Source organism: Callospermophilus lateralis, chromosome 9, assembly GCF_048772815.1.
Source record: "Callospermophilus lateralis isolate mCalLat2 chromosome 9, mCalLat2.hap1, whole genome shotgun sequence".
In the NCBI taxonomy this organism is placed as follows: domain Eukaryota; kingdom Metazoa; phylum Chordata; class Mammalia; order Rodentia; family Sciuridae; genus Callospermophilus; species Callospermophilus lateralis.
The window spans coordinates 50,615,747-50,638,974 of NC_135313.1; the positions used below are offsets into that span (position 1 = coordinate 50,615,747).

At 35.4% G+C, this 23,228-nt stretch overlaps 1 protein-coding gene across 1 annotated transcript in view; it reads left to right on the forward strand.

Annotated features, from left to right (window-relative positions):
- Cerkl (CERK like autophagy regulator) overlaps positions 1-23,228 on the forward strand; it is a 107,003-nt gene that overhangs the window by 67,538 nt on the left and 16,237 nt on the right. Inside the window, 3 exon segments of the mRNA XM_076865563.2 lie at positions 3,037-3,168; positions 10,003-10,066; positions 15,717-15,859. Of these exon segments, the coding sequence (XP_076721678.2) occupies positions 3,037-3,168; positions 10,003-10,066; positions 15,717-15,859 (339 nt within the window).

The window sequence follows — 23,228 nt, forward strand, 5'->3', positions numbered from 1 at the left end:
AACTCTTCTCACTTTGTGATACTTGGTTCTGTTGTGTCTTATTCCCACACAGCAGCCAGAGGGGTCCTTTGAACACCTAAGGCTATGTTGCTACATTGCTCAAAATTCACCATGCTTCTCCTCCTACCCAACAAAAAACCAAGTCCTTGGAAATGCCTCCAAATTCTGGGTGATCTGACCTTTCCCGGACAGAAAGTCCCTTTTATATTTGCCTTCCTCCTTTCCTTTCTTCATTTTTCGTCCTTAGAAATTATGACCACCTGACATGCTCTAAATTCTGATTTGTTTCTGTCTCTTGCTGTTACAGTGGAAGCTTCATAAAGGCAGAGGCTTTTCTGGTTCAACTGATTGGGCTCAGTTCCTGGGCTCCTGTGTGGTATGTGGCAGGCATGTAGTTATTTGTGAATGGATAAATGAATGAATATAGGAAGGAGAAATAAAGTTTGTTTTTATGATAACAACAATCCTTACTAGGACTACTTTTGCTTGAGAAATGAAGTAAAGTATTCTGACAAATTTTCTGGGTAAAACAAATGTCATCTGGATATTTTATCTGATCCTTGGTGGCTGGGGGTTAGAGTAAGTTTCTCTTCCCTGTCATTTTAATAAAAGCAATTCTGGATTTACCTGCTTAGTTCCTCTTTCTTATAGGATGACAATATTATCTTTTTTTAAAGAAATATATATAGAGAGATTTTTAATATTTATTTTTTAGTTTTCGGTGGACACAACATCTTTATTTTGTTTGTATGTGGTGCGAGCGCGCTACCGCTTGAGCCACATCCCCAGCCTGACAATATTATCTTGACAACAATATTTTTTTAACCTTGTCTAGAATCATACATTGCATTTATTTATCAGTGCAATGATAAACTCTCTTTAGTTTTCTTTTAAGAGAATAACAACTAATGACAAGGAACACAATTTAAGAGTAATACATAAATATTTTGTCCCAAATGATCATCACAGGATGGTTTTAGCATCCATTACTTGCTTCCTGTCTCAATTGGTTATTACTCTAATGACTTAAAATAGTGGTTTTTCTCTTCCTTTACAATGCATTGCATATTACTAATTATTCTACAAAACAGCTTTTCCATTTTTGCCCTTTATTTGTTTGATGTGAGAGTTACTCGTGGAATTGGGTGGTCAAGAAATTCAATGTCTGAAGTGGAATAAAGGGAAGGGAGGAGAAATGGGAATAGGAAAGGCAGTAAAATGAATTGGACATTACTTTCATGTGTTCACATATGAATACATGACCAGTGTAACTCCACATGGTATAAGAAATAGTTCTTGGGAGCCAAGAACCGAGAGGACTGAATTCAGTTGGTGATTAGTAGAGGCTTCAGTGAGGAAGTGGCATTTGGAACAAGCTTTGAAAGATTTCGACTAAAAATAGGAATGGGGTAGAATGGAAAGGGAAACCATCTAAGGGAAGGCCTAGCAGACTTGGTATTTGGTGATAAATACAGTGGGTCTGGACCATGATAAGGAAATTAAGATGAAACATAAAAACCCTTTAGATTGACTTAACTTCTCACCAGGTCTTAATCACCTTCCCCATCTCCCCAGCATGAATGCTCAGTGTTTTTTTTGAATATGCCTGAGACAGAAAGGAGAAGAGAAAGGTTGGGATTGGGGAAAAGAGGGCTCAAAGGACTGTTTTAAGGGTTTGGTGTGCTCTGCAGGCTGTGATGAGCTGTGGCAGCTTTTGCCCTGTGAGGCACTGATCAGAGCTGTGATGTGAAGGATGCAGCGAGGGGAGAATAGCCAGGGTACCCGTGCTGTGACCCCTGAACTAGAGGATGGCAGTGAGAAAATGCAGAAGGCATGAAAGCAAGTAGTTCCTTGTGACTCTGAGCACTCATTCAAACGCAGGAACTTGGAAAAGAAAGTGAGAGTGGTTTTGAGGTTTTCAGCCTAGGTGAATGGAAGCCTGACAGAGGCTTCCTATCACAGTAGAGGCCCTGGGCAGTTTTATGGAAATGTTTAAGAAGTTCAGCATAGCTCTATCTAGTTTTTCCTCTCAAATGCTCCCTAAACTCAAAACAATATATGCTGTCAAAAGATTTTTATTTTATCAAATATAACAAATAAAATATTATTCTACTTGAGGTAGGAAGCACTGACTTTGCATTTGTGATATTTTTCCCTTCTCTTTATTAAAACCGGATGTTAATAACTGCTTTTGCAGCCTTGAATCATGGCCCTCTGAGAGCAGCTTACCATCAAAGAAACGGTTGTCAGCTTTCTTTTGGCTCCTGCCCCTTCCTAACAACAGAAAATTTGCTTTGCACCTGCTCCAACTGGGTTCTCAGTGATAAGCATCTTGCAAGCCCAGAAAATTGTAGTATCAAATCTCAGCCCCAACTGTGAGGCAGCACCATCAGCGACTCCCCGCTGAGAGGCGTTGCTTTCCCAATTCCCTGGAGAAGATTTTTTTTCCTCCCTTGGCTGCTTTTTGGGCTTGAACTCTGACCTAAACCCCTCCTTTTAGCTACCAGTAGGCAGTGCTGTGGGTGCCAACCATGTCCCATCTCTGCTCACCCTGCTCTGCCTGGGGCCCATCAGTAGGTCAGACGTTGGTAGCCCTGGGGTCACTAGGGCTACCCAATTCCAATAATGAGCATATTTATCTAAGGAGAGGAGATGTACCCTTCTCTTTGTTACAGTTCATCACTTTTCTCCAGGAAAAAAAAAAAAAAAAAAGCTAACACTTGATATCTGTGATTTGGTAAATGTACATAAACATTGCCTAATGTTCACAGAGTTGCATTTACTTACATCTTCCTTCATAGATTAAGTACTTTGTGATATCTCATGATGTATTTCAAGAGAAATAAACCTACTTTGTTATTAGGAAAACATAAATGTTTGAAAATAGTCATATCCAGGAATACACTTATAAGCATTTTGAATAAAAATAGCAAATACCATTTAGATATGTGTATAACATTCTAATGGACTTTCACATTGTCATTTTAAATGGAAGGAAAAATTGTTGACAATCTAACTTTATCTTTTTCTTCTCAGGTTTTTCAAACAGGCCAAAGTCATTAAAAATACTCCTTAACCCCCAAAGTCACAAAAAAGAAGCTATCCAGGTCTATTATGAGAAGGTGGAACCTCTGCTAAAGCTTGCAGGGATAAAGACTGATGTCACAAGTGAGTCACTGTCATTGTGGAATTTTATCATTGAAAATCTCACTTATGAAAGCCAGATAATCTGAATTTGTTTTTAATCCAAACATGCAGAGCTGTTTGTAATATCTAAAGCTTTTGAAGTTGTTCCTATAACTCTGGTCAGTTCCAGAAGTATAAGTGGTTATGTTTCCTTATTTATTGAGCTATTTTTATTAAGATATCAATGTCTTCTCTTTAGAATGTTTCCAGACTTCCAACAATTATTAGGATTGATTTTACGGAACACTGTATACTTTTTGTTGTCTTCAATGAGACGTTTACTATTTATACATGATTTCTGCAGTTTGGCAAGCAATTGATTTTTGCTCCCTTCTATAGCTGATGTCTTTCCATGGAATCTTTCCGTAGGTTGTTTTTGTTCTGACTCTGACCCCTGCTGGTTAGGTCAAAACTAAGCAAGTAGTTGCTGGTTTTAGTCAAACTTGGAGAAACCAGAAGCTTAAATTCATTGTCTAAAATAAAAATGTTCCCTTAGCTTTATACTAAGGGAAATAGAAATTTTCTAATGTTAAAATTAATAAAAAGGAGATTAGTAATACTCTTCGAGTTTTTATAGGGGATGACCAAATTCTTTTGTTTCCTTAAGACTCCCATTTTTCCTACGGCTGGAGGCTGAGAATAAGTGTTTGATACTATCAAGAATCACAATTTTTTCTAGCTTTATTTCTGTGTAGCTTCATTAACACAATGGAAATTTGCAATAATTTTTTATTGATGAAGAATATTGCACAATAAACCTCCCAAGAGATAAGCCCAGAGCACAATTGGAGTCTCCTACTCCTAATTCTGAGTTCCTGGGGAAGGGATTCGGAATGACAGGCTATGCTCAGCTGTAACCAAGGGAGATGGGTTGCACGCTGTAAGTAAGGTCAGTGAAGCCCAGTGACTTGATGGATTGGGTAGAAGGAAGTTCGTGAAAAGGGGCAAGCTTTGGGGGAAGTTCAGAAAACATCTGCTTCAATGGAGGTTAAAGAGAAACTGTCATGAAAACCTGGAGTGGAAAATTTCTGAATTAAAATTGTCATAAAAGTTAACCTTTTGTGTTTGTGATTTGGGGATCACTTAGAAATGATATATAAGGAAAAGAGAAAATTCAGAGATCTATCCTTTTTACTGAAAATTTTTCAGATATTAGACAAAAGAAAAATTTGAAGATTCCAACTGGAATGAGACTGTATTAAAAGTTGAGTAAACTCATTATAAACTCAATAACATTATCTTGTATGTTTCTATGTGAACACTAATATACAATTTGACATGGATATTACATACAGTTCTCTCATTGAGGGTGCACGTCCACAGTCAAGGTGCTCAGAAGTCTGAGGCAGGAGGATCACTTGAACCCAGGAGTTCAAGTTCAGCCTGGGCAACATAGATTCCATCTCAGAAAACAAAAAAATTCTCTCATTGAATGTTTGCTCTGTGTTAAACACTGAAAGATATAAGAGAAATAAAGCTGTCATGTCCCTTCTTGAGTTACTTTTATAGGGATTCAAAAAGACAATTAAAACCAAATATTATAATTGTGGTATATATAAGAGAACTATAGCATCTCAGGGTGATATTAATTTTGATCAGGGAACTCAAGAAAAGCAGGTTCACTAGACAGCTCTTGAGAGACAAAGAAGGCAAAATGTAGAAAGGGAAGGCAGGGGAGAGAGAGCACATGTTTTATAAGTTTGCTGTACCTTCTTAGTTTTGATCTTAAATTTAGTTCTTTCCACCATCCTAAAATAACTGCCAGTGAATTGGATCTTTTCTTATCCATACCTCTCAGAATAGGGAGAAATAAGTGTACATGAAAGAGGGAGACCCAACATGCTTCAATCCTAAAGATGGATTAACATGTCTTTCTTCAGGGTTGGTTGAACTAATATAGTATTTGCACCCAACCTGGAACACTCGTTTTTCTAACTATCAAGACTCTCTCATGGACTAAGTATAGACTTTTCCAAAAGACTGCTGATGACTAAAGGGAATTTGGGTTCTTCTGGGGAAACACAAGGCATGATGGCTCCTGGGAAGTCTCCCAACCATGTGTCCCATGGGAAGCTAGTCCAGACTGTGACTGGGTCAGTGTGCTACACTTGGTGGTTTGTTCATGCATCCATCCACAGTTGGTGTCAAGTGTCTTTAATCACAGAGTTGTAATCAGTTTTGCCAATGATGACTCCACTAGCAGAATAAAGATTAGAAAGGAAAAGAGCTCTGGGAGAAAAGGAAACCAGTATGTGAAGTCTGAACCAAGGCAGAGGAAATAAAAGGAGTGTGCTTCTTACCAGTTGTATTGGAGAGAATATACCATGTTCTGTTTTTTTCTCCCTTAAAAATTTCAAAGTATTGCCAAACATTAAATTCAGTTCAACACAAAATTAGATTTTTTGCATAATGGAAATTTAGAATTTATTTTTATATTCATATAGAATGTCTAATTATTAGCTGCCTAACACTCCTCCTACAGGCAAAATTATAAAATTGCATCCTTTGCTTATTAAGCCATGTTAGCATGAATATTGGCTAAATATTTACATAAAAATTTTTCCTATTTTGTTAGTCTTCCTACCTTAAAATGTTATTTGGCAGAACTACTTTATGTATTATAAAATGCTATAGAGATAATGGTTGCAAGATTATTAGTTCAATTTTCATAAAATTGTGTAATATTTAATTCACTTTATTTGAAAGAAAACCATGAAAAGCAATGTAAAATAATGCATATCTTCATGTTCATTGTTTTAACATATCCTTTTTGGGCACTGGTAAATCCAAATGGAATATGAATTAACATTAAAAAATTTTTGTATGTTAATTAATTCATAAAGAAATAGTACTATATAAATAGGTGGCATAGTTAGAAAAATTGCTGCTAGATATATACATTAAAACGTCTTTTTTTCCCATAAATTTCTTTTTGAAATGAATCTCATCGCATTAATAAAAATATACTTATTCCTTTTATTTTGACTTATGCTGAAACCCTAAATGCTTCTGAATATAGATGGACGTCTTTTGAAATATTTGAGTGAAATTGATCCCCCCTCCCGGATACCCCATATCCCCAATGTAGTATCTTATCTAATAACAGCTGAGGTGTCATGAGCTATAGGAGAATTCACAAAACAATACAGTGCATAAGTCAAGGCAGCAGAAAAAAAACAAGAGTAAAGAAAACTATAGTGGCCACACAGCTCAGCTTCCCCATGTAGTGGAGTGCAGGTGTGTGGCACTCCTTGTGGATTATGATTTAGCTTGACTTTGTACCCTATGCTAAAGTCAGAGTATACTGTTACTGGACAGTTTTGTTTGATGTTCTTGTGTTCACATGTACTGTGCCTTTGAATGCAGTAGAAAAGCCACTCCTCTGAACTGACTTACTAAAAGGTACCTTTTTTGAGGGGAGGCACTAATTTAGCCCACATTCACCTGGCTTGTCCATTAGGAGCACTGTGTTGCAAGTCACCTGCCTCTACAGCCATGTTCCCTTGTTGGAGGCATAAACTGCACACTGCACACCATGGGGAACTTGAGAGCTGACATCCCCCTCCTTCTGTCATCTACTAGAGTTAATGTTGTCTTTTGCAGCATAATTATATCCTACCTGCTGTATGTGTCATTAAAATATAAGACAGATATCTGTCTGCCCTTGATCTCTCTCATTTTTGACAGGCACATCCATCTTCTTCACTCTGTATTAACAGATGACAGAACTTATTGTGGTCAAGACACTTCTCTGAATGCAAACATGACCTCTGCCAGCTCAGTGCCTATGGGAGTGCCTGGCCCCAGATAATTTTACCTCTTGGAAAGAATTGTCCAGAAAGTGGCTAAGAGGGGTTCCCTTTTCTTCACCTCTCTTCCTTCCTACCCTCCTTTCTTTCTATCATTTTCTTCTTCTTTCTCCTTCTAGCATCCTGCTTCTAACCTTTAACCCTTGCACTGAGACTCTTTGTGTTGTTTCTCTGGGGCTCTTAATGACTGTACTTGAATCCTTTCATTCCTTGGAGATACCTCTTGTCATTCCTGATCACACATAGCAGAATGCTAAGCAGTCTGAAGGAACCGAGTTAAATAAAAAGGTGCTAGAGGCCTGGGAACTTACTTCTTTTCCTTTGACCAGCATAATAAAAGTACACTTAGTGGGTGTTCATGCACCATATCCAGCTCGAGAGAGAGAATTCTGAGTGAAAAGTTGTTCTTTATCAACTTAAATAATTGTGAGTGCATATGTCCAATCCTGTTTCTAACACTTGTGTGGGTTAGAAAGTTGGAAGTTTGAAAAATGGAATATTTCAAATATTTGAAAATTTGGAATATAAAGAGTCATCAGTGACATTTATGAGTGATTGGATTAAAATATGTTCAGTGAGGCCATTCTGACTAGAGTGGGACAGAAGTTGGAGAGAAGAGGCTGTTGTAGTACACACATGAACTGATAATGCCCAGACTTACGGCATCAACTGTGAGGGAGAAGGGAGCATGGTTAAAAAACAGTGTTGGCCACGGAGTGGTCCAAGAGAGAGGAGGGGTAACCAAGGAGGCGTCGTTTCCTGCCTTGGGGGTGGATGACAGAACACAAAAAGAATGGTATACTTAAGGAGGACATGTTGAGCTCACTTCTTGAGTTTGAAATACTTGTAGGACAGAAAAGACATTGACATCTCAGTATCCTACTCCACAATAGAACAAGAAATGTTTCCTGATGTCTATATCAGATCACATCTGATTTTATTTTCAAATTCAGTTTAAGCACTTGATGTCAACCTCAAGACACCACTCTCCTCTGTCTTCCTGTAGGAGTAACACCTACACTGAAGAGCACGGGTCCCAGTAGGGGACTGTGTTAAAAACCCAGTCAATTATGAAGACTCCAAATCCACATGAAAAAAGAGCCCAGAGTGCCAATAGGAAAGGGAAAGGATCTGAATAAAAAGAGATTAGGTTATATACATTTTTGAAATTTATTTTCCTAACCATCTACTCTTTATATTTATTTGGAGTGGGATGATTTGAATTCAGCTCTCTGATTCAGCAGTCCATAACAGCCTGTCTAAACATAGATTTTGGTTCTTTTTACTTCAAATAGTAGTCCAGATCATGCATTATTCTTCTGCACTACATTTATTTTCTTTATAATCACTTATTTCTACTCCATATATTTGTTTTATAACTATTGTGTACTGTTTATCTCCAGAGTGTAAACTCCCTGAGGCCAAAGACTCTTCATTTTGTACCTTCTGCTAATATATTTTCTTGTAGTCAGCTTTTGTTGATTTTTAAAAAATTAGTCCAGATAAATGATTTTATTTAACTTATGCAATATCTCTTAAAACTTATTTTTAAAGAGGTTGTATAGTATATAGTCAGCTATCACTTGTAAGATCAAAGGAAATTATTTAAAATTGTTCCCAAACAAAAAATGACATATAACTATAACATAGTTTTAGGCTAATTTTGTATTGGATTTGAATAGTGTTACCAAAAGTAAACTTGATAAACCGATTCATCACCAGACCAAGAAAGATTTGATAAACTGATTTTCAATATAAATATTTCTTCATAATATCCTTAATTATTTTTAATGTGTGTATGTCAGACATTATTTCCCATTGTTAGGTTTCAACTACTTACTGTGGTTATAAATGAATTATCAGCACACGTCTTTTATGATAACTTAACCTTCCAATTTTATTAATATTAATATTTTATATTTAGCTTTATTATAGTTTTCTCCTGATTAGAATTTAATATAGAGAGGTTTTATTCATGTGAATGTTAGCAGCATTTTGAATAAGCTGTGGGAGAATTATAATGTAACACTGCTGGATACAGAATGATTCTCTTAGACACCAAGACTAATAATTTTTAACAATATCTAAAATCATCGCAGGAGAAGCTTGAACCATGCTGGCACCAGGGACAGACAGGCATGAAAGATTAATGTAATCTTGCATATAATGATGCACATTCTTACACAAAAAATCCATCTGCAATGTCATGTCAGTCAGCAGAAATCTTTGATGGGTGGATACAGCTGGGCTGTCTCTTCTGGCAGAGCTCCCCTAGAAAATGCTAAATGTGGTTGTGATGCTTAGTGCCATCTGCAGTGTGCCCGTTTATCCTGTCTTCACTGGCATTTACAATACTGCACAGGGCATCAGTGACTGTGGAGACAGCGATACGGTGTGACAGACTCATTTCCTTGGAGGATCGGGGCTCTGGTGGGCCTGTGTGCCACCCTCCTCCTGGACTGGGTCTCTTATCACTGGTGTTGGCTTGACTTCATATTTTCACATCCAACTCCTCCTTTTTTCAGTCTAGCAGTTCCAGATACACATTCTTCTGGTATGTAAATCTTACACTAACCTTTCAACTAATTTATTCATGTAAGGTTGCCAAAGTGATTTTACATTGACTGTTCAGTGCCAGCTAATATGCTGTATTTTCAAAATACTCCTGCTCGTAAGCTTCTGATTTAAAGGAAATGTGTCTTATTTGGGGAACACTAAACAGACAGGCACCAAGATAAATTCTCTAACTACTCTGTGTTGGATATCACCAAATGACTTATGTAGTTGGAACAAATATGTGACCCTCTTTTGCATAAAGCTATAAAATACACCAGACAACTAACATGTAAGCCTCTTTTCTATGATTAAAATATAAATATTCAAGAATAAGTGTTGTTTTATGACCCAACCATATGTTAATCATATTATTTTGCCAAACCAAGTTTAAAAAAGTGCAGAACATTATTTAAAGCTTTTATTTTTTTTTTGTGTGTGTTTTTTTTAATAGTAATGGAATATAAAGGACATGCTCTGTCCCTGCTTAAGGAATGTGAACTCCAGGGATTTGATGGGTATGTTATATTATTAATTTTAATATATATATCATATAGCTTATGTTATTCCATGCTTTTGTTAGGTTTTAGCTGCATATTTGGAAGCCATAATTTTTAAACATTTCTGATATGTGTGTATATATAATATATATTCCATGTCACTATTCTATTTTAATCTATTTTATTCATATCTACATAAAAATTTATGGTGATACGTCATGGTCATTCCACCTCTCAGGATCTAGCATAGAAAAGCAAAAAGAAATCTCATTTTAAGTTTGAAAAAATTCCAGTGTACTGCCCTATACTTATTTAATGTGCATACATTTGCATATATAATACTTGATTCTGTGCTTTTACCATGTGAGTATCTAGAAAAACATTGAAAGATGATATCATACTGGTTATATGTTATTAGTGCTATGACTTTTAATATCTACCTAGTAATTTATTTTGCTATGACTGGTTGAGGTAAATATTTTGGAAAAACAAATAAATTATTTCCAGAATGATGTATTTCCAAGTTTCCAATGCATTGCGGGAGTATGCAGGGTTTCTCATTGGTATGTCAACCTTAGAAATATTAGAACATTGGAACAAGACAAACAACACACACTTAATAGCCCTTTTTAAAAATCAGGTAAATTGATTTGTGAAAGTGCTGGATTAATGAATAAGACTAAAACATATTACTTCAGGGAAGAATTATTTATTTATTTTTTTACAGGAGGGGCTATCTGAGAGTTTAAAAGGGTGGTGTGTGACTTATCTGTGTCACATTGTGATGAGCAGGAGTGACAAAGGATTCATAAGGTCAGGAAAGGCAGTTGGGACTCCGTTTTTAATGAATGTGAAAGACCAATCTTCCTAAAGAAATGTTCATATTTGTAGAGGGAAGGGATGTGCTCAAAATGAAGCATTGGCAGTATTGTTTTCAGAAATGCTTAATATAGTTTGATGAGAAACAAGTAGCTGATGAAGAAGAAAGTTTGGTAAGTAAAATATGATTTAGCACAAAGACAATTGAGAAGACTAAATCTAGCTGGCAATATCACATAAGATCAAGAGTATGAGATAGGCAGTTACTTTAGAACTTTGTACTTAGAAGCAAACAGAAGGACCAATAAGCTACATTTAGGAAATTATCTTAAAAGCTATTTAAGCTAATTATCTTTAAACTGTTTCTTAAAACAGTTTAAAGGAAAGTAATTGGGAGAATCATGCCCACCATCTCCCTCAATATGCTGCATAGTCCTGAGCCAGGAATACATGAGGGTAGCTGCACTACAAAAAAGAGTCTTTGATTTAAAACTTGAATATGTGAATGATAAGAGTAACAGGTATCATAGATACTAACCCTGGAGTTGCCCACAAGTGACATGGAATATTCTGTCCAATGTGGTATCTGTAAATATGTTCTATTGGTATGGCAAGGATTAAGAAGAACTTTGCTGAATCTGAAGAAAGACTATTGCTCAAATGTGCTTTAGGAATATTTTTCTCTTTACCTGAACATATTTAATTCTTTATTTCCCATTACAGTTTTGAATTGTGGTGCTAAGAGATACTTAGATCCTTAGTTATTACTTGTATATTCTTCAGCCAAGGGTGTTTGACCTGACCAATAAATGAAATGAGTTTGATGATTTAACTATTTCCAAACCCTATAATATGCAAATGCACTTTGGACTTATACTTTTTACTGGAAATCTATGTTCCTAAATGCTTCAAATAGTTCATTTGTTTTCATGGGTTTAGTTTCTCCAATAGGAGCTGGTGATCGGGATAATTATCTTAATAAAATGGTAATTTTTAAGTCCCCATACTTAGAAATATGTAGAGAGGTATATGGGGAAAAGAATAAAAACATAATTTCATTCATTATGCACTTCAAAAGGATTATTCTCTAGCAAGTAGAATTTTCTGAAATTGAGTGTTCTACATTGGCGAGTTCCCTGTCCTTGATTGTGTTCTAAGAGAGGTCATAAAAGCACTTTTCAAAAAATTTAGTTTAAGGATGGGATAAGGTATCCCATGATGCTATTTCATTTTGATAGGAGATCAGCTCACATTATCTTAAGAAATTTGCCCTGAAGCATCTCTTCCTTACTCTAGTGGAGCTATTCATAGGAAGTGATTAGGAAGTCAATAAATGGCTTCTAGACAGGCTAAAGAGAGCCAAGAAAAATTCAATGGATATTATCCTCAAAGAAAAATGATTTAATGAATAATGTTTAAGAAATGCTATTTCCCAAGATTTTAGGGTACTTTTAATGAGTTATATATATTTCTATGAAATTGTGACATGTTTCTAAAGCCCACAGAAACAGCACATCAGCATGGGTGATAGCTAGTGCCCACTCTGGTGTGTTCTAGCAAACACTTAGATCCACTGCTAAAACTTGAAGGAACTTCATATTCCATATTGCCCGTGTATGTTGGTCATGAAGAGGAAGTAATATCAACTGCACATACTTGGAGCACTAACAGTTACATTTACAAATGTGAATATACTTAAACCAATCTGTAGATTTTACAACCATGGAAAATTATAAATTTACTAAGTATTTACTATTTGCTTCAGTGTATTGAATTTGTTAAATTAGTTTTTTCTTTGGTTCCTTCTACTATTAACTAGACCCACATAATCTAGATTTTATTTGGCTAATGTTTACATTTTATCAGATCAACCATGATATCTGTACTACTTAAGTAGAAATAAATCTTTCAGAAAAATGAAAAACATTGAATCAAAAACCAATACTATACTCAACATTTCAAAGATGTCAGTTGATAGATCAATTTGTAAACTGCTATTTAAATTTTTTCCTTGTCACCATTTCAAAAGGGAAATAAAATATTAACCCTTCAATTTTACTTTTCTAGACTAAATCATTCCACATGGAGCCATGGCAAGAAGGAATTTACTTACTCTAAAAACAGGAAGATATTCCATATGGAAGGGAATAATTACTATAGGGTTTATGTTTTAGAGTAACTTTTAAGTGTGGTTAAATTAAATTTATATAGAAAGTTGAATATTTTTTTCTCTTAGGGTATGCAACCTCTTGTGATGTTTTTGTATTAAGCCTTAATTAAGTCTATCCCTTAGATTAAAGAACTATACCCAGACATAACCTTAATGATCTAGTAGTGGTTGACATAAATAAATATATATCTTCCTGAGTCATTCAATTTGGGTCTGGTGTTATGGGTTTTCAAACTAATTTTCAAAGTAACAAAAATTCTCCTGAGGCTACTTTCATTGTTTTTTCTATGTAGAAAAGAATATAGTGAATAATAGTGCTGTCTTTAAGGGCAAATTTTCTTGTTTCAAATCCCTGTTCTACCACTTACTAGTGATATGACCATGGAAAAAGTACTTAATCTTTCTATGCTTAGTTTCCTAATCTGTAATTGGAGGCCACAGCATTTCTTGTACACATCTATGGCTCAAGTTAAATGAGGTAATACATGGAGAGTGCTGAAAACAGTGCCTAATTTTATATAGTGATGATTCACTATTAGTTTCAAAGTATTTAACAGTGCATGCTATGACAAAATCTCAAAGATTTTTGTAGCAGAGCATACTATGGAAAGGTCATCTCTGCTAACTCCAGCAATGAGTTAACAGATGCCCAATGGTATAACTGTATGCAAGATTCCAGGAGTTGAGTATTGCCATCCTGTGTACATAGGAGTCAAGTTCTTTAGTGCAAAATTAAATGCTTTTTGGATGACTTTATGTGGTCCTTTTAGATCACACATAAATATCAGCATGTATACTGGTATGGATCATATGGACTATACTAAATTTATAGAATGTTTGGAAATCTAGTGGAGATTTTTGAAATCAATGGGAAATATTCAAACCACACTTTGTTTTCTCCATTTATAAAGATGGAGTCAATGGCTAATGCACAGAATTATGAGGATTTAATAGTAAAGGATAAGCATATCTGACATATAGTTTGTCCCTAGTAGGTAATTATTTTAGTCAGCTTTATTTGTTGCTGTGAACATAAGTCCCCAAAAGAACAATTTTAGAGGAGGAAAAGTTTATTGAGTGCTCACAGTTTCAGAGGTCTCAGTCCAAGATTGACCAACTCTATTTTTCTGGGCCCAAGGTGAGGCAGAATATCACGGTGGAAGAGTGTGGAGGAGGAAAGCAGCTCAGGATATGGCAAAAATGACAAGTAGAGTGCTCAGTTCATCAAGGATAAAATATATATCCCAAAGGCATGACTTCCATAAACTACCTCCTCTAGCCATACCCTACCTGCCTTGAGTTACCACCCAGTTAATTCCTATCCGAGGATTAATCTACTGATTTCATTATAACTCACTTTATCTAATTGTTTCACCTTTGAACCTTCTTTCATTGTCTCTCACATGAGCTTTTGGGAGGCATCTCACATCTAAGTCATAACAGATAGTATCCCCTTTATCTGAATCAGTCACCACTTTGTAAAAACCTGGAATTCATTCAAACATAAAACAGTAAGGACAATGCCATGAAGAAAAAAAAAAAAGAAAGAAAGAAAGAAAGAAAAGCTGAATCTCTCTTATAACCACAGTGGACCTGGATTGCCTAGCCCTTGTGGGTGTTGACCTCAATTAGGAGAGGAGACTGGAAGGTGGAGGGAAATGATGCTTTCAGTATCTTTAAGAACTTCTCTCTGATTATACCCCATAGGCTGTTTTGTTTGGCACTTGGTTTTTAAAAATGTAACAAAGGCTAGTTGCTGGTATTTATAAATTAGGAGACTTACCCTAAAGTCAGAATCTTTGGTTTTGCTAGAAAAATCCTATCTGCTTTTGCTCGGCCTCCCACGTGATATGAAGGGACTGTAGTAGAAAAGCTGCCACCTCTTCAGAATGATCATGCTTTCCCATTCTTGCTGGCCCTTGAAGGCCTTAAGTTTTGACATCTACTTTCCATAATGAGAAATCTTCCTCCTTTTGGGTAAATTGATAGCATTTTGATAGTGAAGATTATTTTGCATCTTTTAAATAGAAGTACTATGAAAAAAATCAGATATTAGTTTTGTGTATCTTTCTCTCCCCGAATCTACTTACCGTAAGACCTCAAAAAAAAAAAAAAAAAAAAAAAAATCAGCAGTACTATCTATAATCAAAGGGTAGTGACAGTACACTTAGAAGTGCATATAGCAGGAATGTCAATGAAAACCAGGTCAGGTTTGCAATTAGTATATTCATGTACTAGTGATAATTAGCAGTTCCTTCAATGAAAGCTTCATATTTTACATGATTTTTTTATTGCTGTCATTTCAGAGTTTTATTGAGAATTAGCTGAATTTTATGACTTTGGTTGGTGTGAAATGAATTGTAGGTGACAGTATTATTAACAAACAGAATGAGAATTATATGCTTTTGAAAGATGTGAATTAACATGTTCAAAAGTTTTAATGCCTCAATGCACATAAAAATATTTTGTCTGTGGGGACTATCCAGGTTTTCTACTTAGTGTAACTTTACCTGTTCAGTGCTTGTGTCTTCTTAGCCATTGACCATACTACAAATTGAAGGTGAGTATGAGTCTTGCATATGACTATGTAAGATTAGTAAAATATTCAGAAGTCTAGATTTTGTGAGTAATTACCAATTATTTTGAAATTCTTGCTTTTGCTTAATTTCTTTTTTCTAGTGTTGTCTGTGTTGGTGGAGATGGATCTGCTAGTGAAGTAGCCCATGCTTTGCTTCTCAGAGCCCAGAAGAGTGCTGGGATAGAAACAGACCAAATCCTAACTCCTGTCAGAGCACAGCTTCCACTCGGCTTAATACCAGCAGGCAAGTGGGTGGCCATGTATATGTTAAATTGACTCTCCTCCATCATTCCCTTTCCTACTTCCTAACCTAGTCAGTATGTATAAACTTTGAGTCTGAAAGACCCAAGCTTGACTTCTGGCATCTCCACTAGCAAATGTGAGTCTTTGAACAATGCAATCTCTTTGAGCCTAGTTTTTTTTTTTTATCTATAAAGTGGGGATAATTCATAATATTTATTACATTACAAATTTTTTGTAGTACTAAATAAGATGGCATGTACTATGGGTTAAGAACATAGTTTAAACAATCAATAGATGAAATTAATATTATTCTGCCTTCCATACACAGGTCTAATGGTTACGTAGTACTAGATAGGAAGTTTCAAAATGGGCCTCCCATCAGTCAAAATGTTTTTAATTTCATACAAGGTAAAATGTGAAACTGAACTATAATTGAACTATAATCAGAAAACCTTGACTATCCAAAGATTCCTTCCAACTAGAAGGAGGATCCAAGCCCTAGAGGGTGAGCTCCATCAAGGCCAGACTGGTTATCTTTCTATCCACTACCATATTTCCAATGCCTGGAAGAGAATATAACACAGTGCAGGATAGTTTCTCAAGTGAATGAATATAAAGATGACTTTCTAGAGCAAAGAGCAATTGAATCAGGCCTTAAAGTGGGTAGGCTCTCTGGCCTAAAAAGATCACAGTAAGCTATTTATTTTTTTAGCTACAAAAATAATAATGGCAAAACCCAGAAGTGTTTATGAAATGGAAAACAGGCCATTGTATGGGAGATAATAGTGTCAAAATGGGCCAGACTGAAGCCACAGGGTCTAAATTGTATTTAAGAAGCAGTAGGGAACTGGGGATGTGGCTCAAGCGGTAGCACGCTCGCCTAGCATGCATATGGCCCTGGTTCGATCCTCAGCAACACGTACAAACAAAGATGTTGTGTTTGCCGAAAACTAAAATAAATAAATAAATAAATATTTAAAAAATTATTTAAAAAAAAGAAGCAGTAGGGAACAATGGGTCGCTCCAGATCAAGGGAGCAACCTGATGGAGTTTGTTCTAGGAGAATTCATTTTGTAGCAAGACATGAAATCATTACTGGAAGTGGGCATGAGGAGGTGGAAGCCAGGGAGAACTGCTAGAGCCAAACCCTGGTCCAGAAAAGAAAACACTTTCTGCAAGCTTCACCCTAAATTATTATTTAAATAAACAACAATGAAGGAAATTGATTTTTTTTCATTCTTAAAACATCATGCCCTGTTTTTAAAAGGAGGAAAAATATTTTCCTTCTGAAAATAATACACATGGTTAGAAAAAAAATTTATTCTATTCGATAGCCATGATTTTTAGAATATTTAATATTGCTGCTAAATTGACCAAGGACCAAAGATAGCCAAATGTCTTTTCAGAGTATAAAATCATAAAAACAAGAATGTAAAAATGGAAATTGTTAGGATAAATTATGATATAATTGTAAGTTATATGTAGAAAAATCTATAATGGTCCATAAGTGGAAGATAACATATAACCTCAATTCAAAGGAGGAAAAAGATGAATTATTTGGGGATTTTTTTTATGTCTTTTGTTGTTGTTATCATTTTTGTAGTTCTGAATGCAGTTAGTGTAACCCTTCTAACATCTACCTCCATGCAAAATGGATGTGTTTAGTAAGTCACTGTTTTTCTTCATTAGAGCCTAAATTCCTGAGGTCATGAGCTGCCATGCATCAAAACTGGAAAAGGGTGTCCCAAGAAGTATGCATTTGGCATAAAGTGGGCACTTAGCTACGCTAGCTATGCTTATGTTTTTAATATGCAACTATGATTTAATAAAGAAATAGCATTACATTTTTATAATTTTAAAGCAAATTTCTAATTTCAAAAATAAATTGTATTCAGTGGGTATCTGTGGAAACACCATTGTAATGCTTTTTGTTTAAAAGATGACAGCATGCTGCCAAAATTCTGGTTGTTGGATAGGAGTTCCAGCTTACTAATTCCATCTAATAGGAGAAGAAAGTCATGTGTGGGCTGTATTTAATATGAGGACGCTATGCCTAGTCAGGGCTTTTGATAGAGAATGGAAACAGGAGCTAGGCAGGAAGTTTCCAAGCTGAACATGAGGAGACAGTCTGCCTTTGAAGCCATTTGCCTCCTGGAGAGAGACACCCAGAGGGAGAGTGTTTAGTAAATTACTCCACTGAGCCAACAGACTAAGCCGCTGAATTATGGTCAGACTCAAATGGATCAGATGTGGGGAAGCCTGTATTTGAACTGCTGGCCATTAGGAATGGTGTTTGTTGCTATGGGAACTGGTGCTAAGGAACTATACAGAGAGATTCCGATTAAAACTGCGCGGGGGGGGGGGGGGGGGTGGATAGAGGAAAAAGCCTGAGAGGACATAAAAATAAAAAAGCAATCCAGTTGTTGTAAAACAAGGCTCAATCCACATACTGATGGCTGTGAACCATATATTCCTATAGAGTTTGCATAAATAAATTCATGCTTTCCAATTAATTTGAGGAGAATAAAATATTGCCGAGGGACTGTTAATTTCTATGATATTTCAGGCAAAGAACCAAAGTGTAGGTGCTGTTTTCATGAGAATTTTAGATATGCTTGACTAGGAAGTCATTACATCACATTTATCTGTTTGGATGTGGGAGACATTAACAGCCTTATGAATATTCATGATGTCTGGTTAATTAAGTTAATTGTTCTGCAGAAGTGCTTGCACTTCCAAGGACATTTTTTTTTTCTCTTTTCTTTTCCTTTTTTTTTTTTTCCAAACCTCTGTAGTGTCTGCCTGGTAAACATCTATCTTGCTTTACATGAACTGCTACTTCTGTCCTTACACTTTGTATTTGGCACATTTTAGCAGGTCTGGGGAGGAGGAGGGTGGGCAAAGTTGCTGGTAGTGTTAAGAAAAATAACTTTTTAGGCTAATTAAAATGTTTACCTTAAGGTAGAACATTTATAGCTTTTGTGAGAATGTTAAAATTACACCGTTGTTATTTATGTGAGCAGCATGTTCTTTTGGCGTGTAGACATCTTTTCAAATAGAGTACAATTTTCTGAAACAAAATGTGATCTTTCAGATTTTTCAAACAAAAATCTAAAAGCCTCTATAATTTTGGAGTTTTACATGCACTTTCTCGTGAACTTTTCTTTTTTCTTCAGAATGTTAAAAAAACACCCCATTCAAAGATCAAGTTATGCACTAATGAGTAGGTGACCTAAATAATGTTCTGGTTTCTGGTCATGCCTAGTATCTGCTAAATTCTACAGAATTAGGAAGAAGTTGCAATGTTGCAAAGTCTGAGAGGACACAAAAATAAAATCCATCTCTAGCATTCTGAAAGGATTTGTGCTTGGGCAAACTCAGCATTCTTCAAACTCACAGGGAATAAATAGTATTTTCTTGAGTCATGATATGCGTCATTCTCTATTGCACATGACAACATTTCATTGTTTTAAATGGCCTTTCTAGAGGAATGCTTTTATGGTTTACTCCTAATTAACCATGGCAATGGAGGAAATGTATTAAGTGGAGTACTATAATCCATCGATAATCCTAAATATTTCTAATTACATGGCTCCCTCCAAATTCTTTACCATAAATCTGATTGGGAAGAAAAGATTGATTAGTTTATTCTTTATTTTTCTTTCTCATTCCAGATGAATTAGCAATTAGATGACCAAAACGCAAGCTATAGAAGGTCAAAAGTCATTGGAAAAGCCTAGATTAAAATCCATAGAGTAACGGGTTTCTAACCACTTATTCTCAAACCTGGAGTGTGTATAAGTCACTTGAAGAGTGCAGGCACACATGAACACCCATGCTACATGCCTTGGAGGTGAAACAGGAATTTGCATTTTTAACCAGCTCCCAGGTAATCTTAATACTGCACATAGACCACACGTTCTATCCATACCTCAAGACACTATGCACACAAATCACCTGAGGATCTTAAAAATCTTCTGTCTCTGATTCAGTATGCCTGGAGTGGGGCCCAAGAGTCAATATTTTTTAAATTAGTGGGCTGGGGATATGGCTCAAGCGGTAGCACACTCGCCTGGCATGCGTGCGGCCCGGGTTCGATCCTCAGCACCACATACCAACAAAGATGTTGTGTCCGCCAAATACTAAAAAATAAATATTAAAATTCTCTCTCTCCCTCTCTCTCTCCCTCTTTCTTTAAAACAAAAAATTTTTTAATTAATTTGTTTCCATTAATAACTGTCTCAAACTACTTATCTTCATCTACTTTTAAATTGACATAAAATTGTATATATTTAACAAGTACAACATGATATTTTGAAATGTGTATACATAGTAGAATGGCTAAATTGAGACAATTAACATATGCATTACCTCACATACTTATTTTGGGAAAACACTTCAACTCTACACCCAGCAATTTTCCAGTATGTAACACATTCTTAACTATAGTCACCATTTTGTACAATAGATCTCTTGCACTTAATCTTCCTAACTTAAATTTTTCCTCATCTGACAAATATGTCTTTGAGCTTCCCTTCCTCCAGGCCTTGGTACTGTGAACTCTGTGCTTCTGTGAGTTCTTTATTTTTTTAATTTATTTTTTGTTTCAGATATAAGTGAGATCAGGCAGCATTTGTCTCTCTGTGGCTCTTATTTCACTAGAACATCATCTTCCAAGTTTAACTATGTTGTCACAAAATACGTAATTTCCTTCTTTTCTTAAAATTATTTTTTATTAAATTATTTATTTTAATTTGTTATTACATGATGGCGGAATGCAATTCATTTCATATTACACATATAGAGAACAATTTTTCAAGTCACTGGTTATATACAAAGTATTTTCACACCATTCATGTCTTCATACATGTACTTGGAGTAATGATGTCTAACTCATTCCACCCTTTATCCTACTCCCATATCCCCTCCCTCCCCTTTGCTCTATATAAAGTTCCTCCATTTCTCCCATGCTCCTCACCATTGCCATTATGCGTCAGCATCCTCATATCAAAGAAAACATTCAGCCTTTGGTTTTTTGGAATTGGCTTACATCACTTAGCATTATGTTCTCCCACTCCATCCATTTACCTGCAAATGCCATGATTTTATTCTCTTTTAATGCTGAGTAATATTTCATTGTGTGTATATATCAAAGTTTCCCTATCCATTCATCTACTGAAGGGTATCTGGGTTGGTTCCACAATTTAGCTATTGTGAATTGTGCTGCTTGTAAACATTGAGGTGGCTGTGTCCCTGTAGTATGCTATTTTTAAGTACTTTGTGTAAACCGAGGAATGTAAACTGAGGAGTGAGATAGGTGGGTCAAATGGTGGTTCTATTCCAAGTTTTCCAAGGAATCTCCATACTGCTTTCCAGATTGGCTGCATTATTTGTAGTCCCACCAGCAATGTATGAGTGTGCCTTCCCCCCCACATCCTCACCAATACTTATTATTGTTTGTATTCTTGATGGCTGCCATTCTAACTGAAATGAGATAATATCTTAGAGTAGTTTTGATTTTGCATTTCTCTAATTGCTAGAGATGTTGAACATTTCTTCATATGTTTGTTGATTGATTGTATATCCTCTTCTGAGAAGTTTCTAGAAGTTTTCTGGCAGAACTTTTTGAGTCTTTTAGGTACAGGATTATATCATTGGCAACTAGTAATAATTTGAGTTCTTCTTTTCCTATACATATCCCTTTAATTTCTTTTGTCTGTCTAATTGATCTGGCTAGAATTTCAAAACTATGTTAAATAGAAGCCATGAAAGAGGGCATCCCTGTTTTGTTCCAGTTTTTAGAGGGAATGCTTTCAATTTTTCTCCATTTATAATGATGTTGGCCTTGGGCTTAGCATAGATAACTTTTACAATGTTGAGATATGTTCCTGACATCCCTAGTTTTTCTAGTGTTTTGAACATGAAGCAGTGCTGTATTTTGTCAAATACTCTATCTATTGAGATGATATGACTTTTATCTTTTAGTCTATTGATGTGATGAATTACATTTATTGATTTCTATATGTTGAACCAACCTTGAATCCCTGGGATGAACCCTACTTGATCGCGGTGCACTATCTTTTTGATATGTTTTTGTATTTGATTTGCTAGAATTTTATTGAGAATTTTTGCATCTATGTTTATTAGAGATATTGGTCTGAAGTTCTTTTTTTTTTTTTTTTTTGATGTGTCTTTGTCTGGTTTTGGAATCAGGGTGATATTGGCCTCATAGAATGTGTTTGGAGGTGTTCCTTCTTTTTCTATTTCATGAAATACTTTTGAGTAGTATTGATGTTAGTTCTTCTCTCAAGGTCTTGTAGAACTCAGTTGTGTATTCATCCGGTCCTGGGCTTTTCTTGGTTGGTAGGCTTCTGATGGCATCCTCTATTTCCTTGCTTGAAATTAACCTGTTTAAATTGTATATATCATCCTGATTTAGTTTGAGCATATCAAATGCCTACAGAAACTGGTCAATGCCTTCGATATATTCTATTTTATTGAAGTACAAGTTTTCAAAATAATTTCTAATTATCTTCTGTATTTCTGTAGTGTCCGTTGTGATAGTTCCTTTTTTATCACAGATGTTTGTAATTTGAGTTTTCTCTCTCCTTCTCTTTGTTAGCAAGGCTAATGGTTTATCAATTTTATTTATTTTTTTCAAAGAACCAACTTTTTGTTTTGTCAATTTTTCAATTTTTGCTTCAATTTCATTGTTTTCAGCTCTGATTTCAATTATTTCCTGTCTTCTAATGCTTTTGGTGTTGATTTGTTCTTCTTTTTCTAGGGCTTTGAAATGTAATGTTAGGTCATTTATTTGTTGTCTTTTTCTTCTTTGAAGGAATGAATTCCATGCAATGAACTTTCCTCTTAGAACTGCCTTCATAGTGTCTCAGAGATTTTGATGTGTTGTATCAGTGTCTTCATTTACCTTAAAGAATTTTTTAATCTCTTCCTTGATGTCTTCTGTAACCCATTGTTCATGCAGTAGCATATTATTTTGCCTCCAGGTGTTGGAGTAACTTTTTTTATTTTATTTTATCATTGATTTCTAATTTCATTTCATTGTGATCTGATAGAATGCAGGGTAGTATTTCTACTTTTTTTGTATTTACTATGAGTTGTTTGTGGCATAATATATAGAGAAGGATCCATGTGCTGCTGATAAGAAAGTGTATTTGCTTGTTGATGGATAATATATTTTATATATATCATGTATTATTATTATATATTTATGTACAAGTTATTGATTGTATTCTTGAGTTCTATAGTTTCTTTGTTTAGCTTTTGTTTGGAAGATCTATCCAGTGGTGAAAGAGGTGTGTTAAAGTCACCCTGAATCATTGTATTGTGGTCTATTTGACTCTTGAACT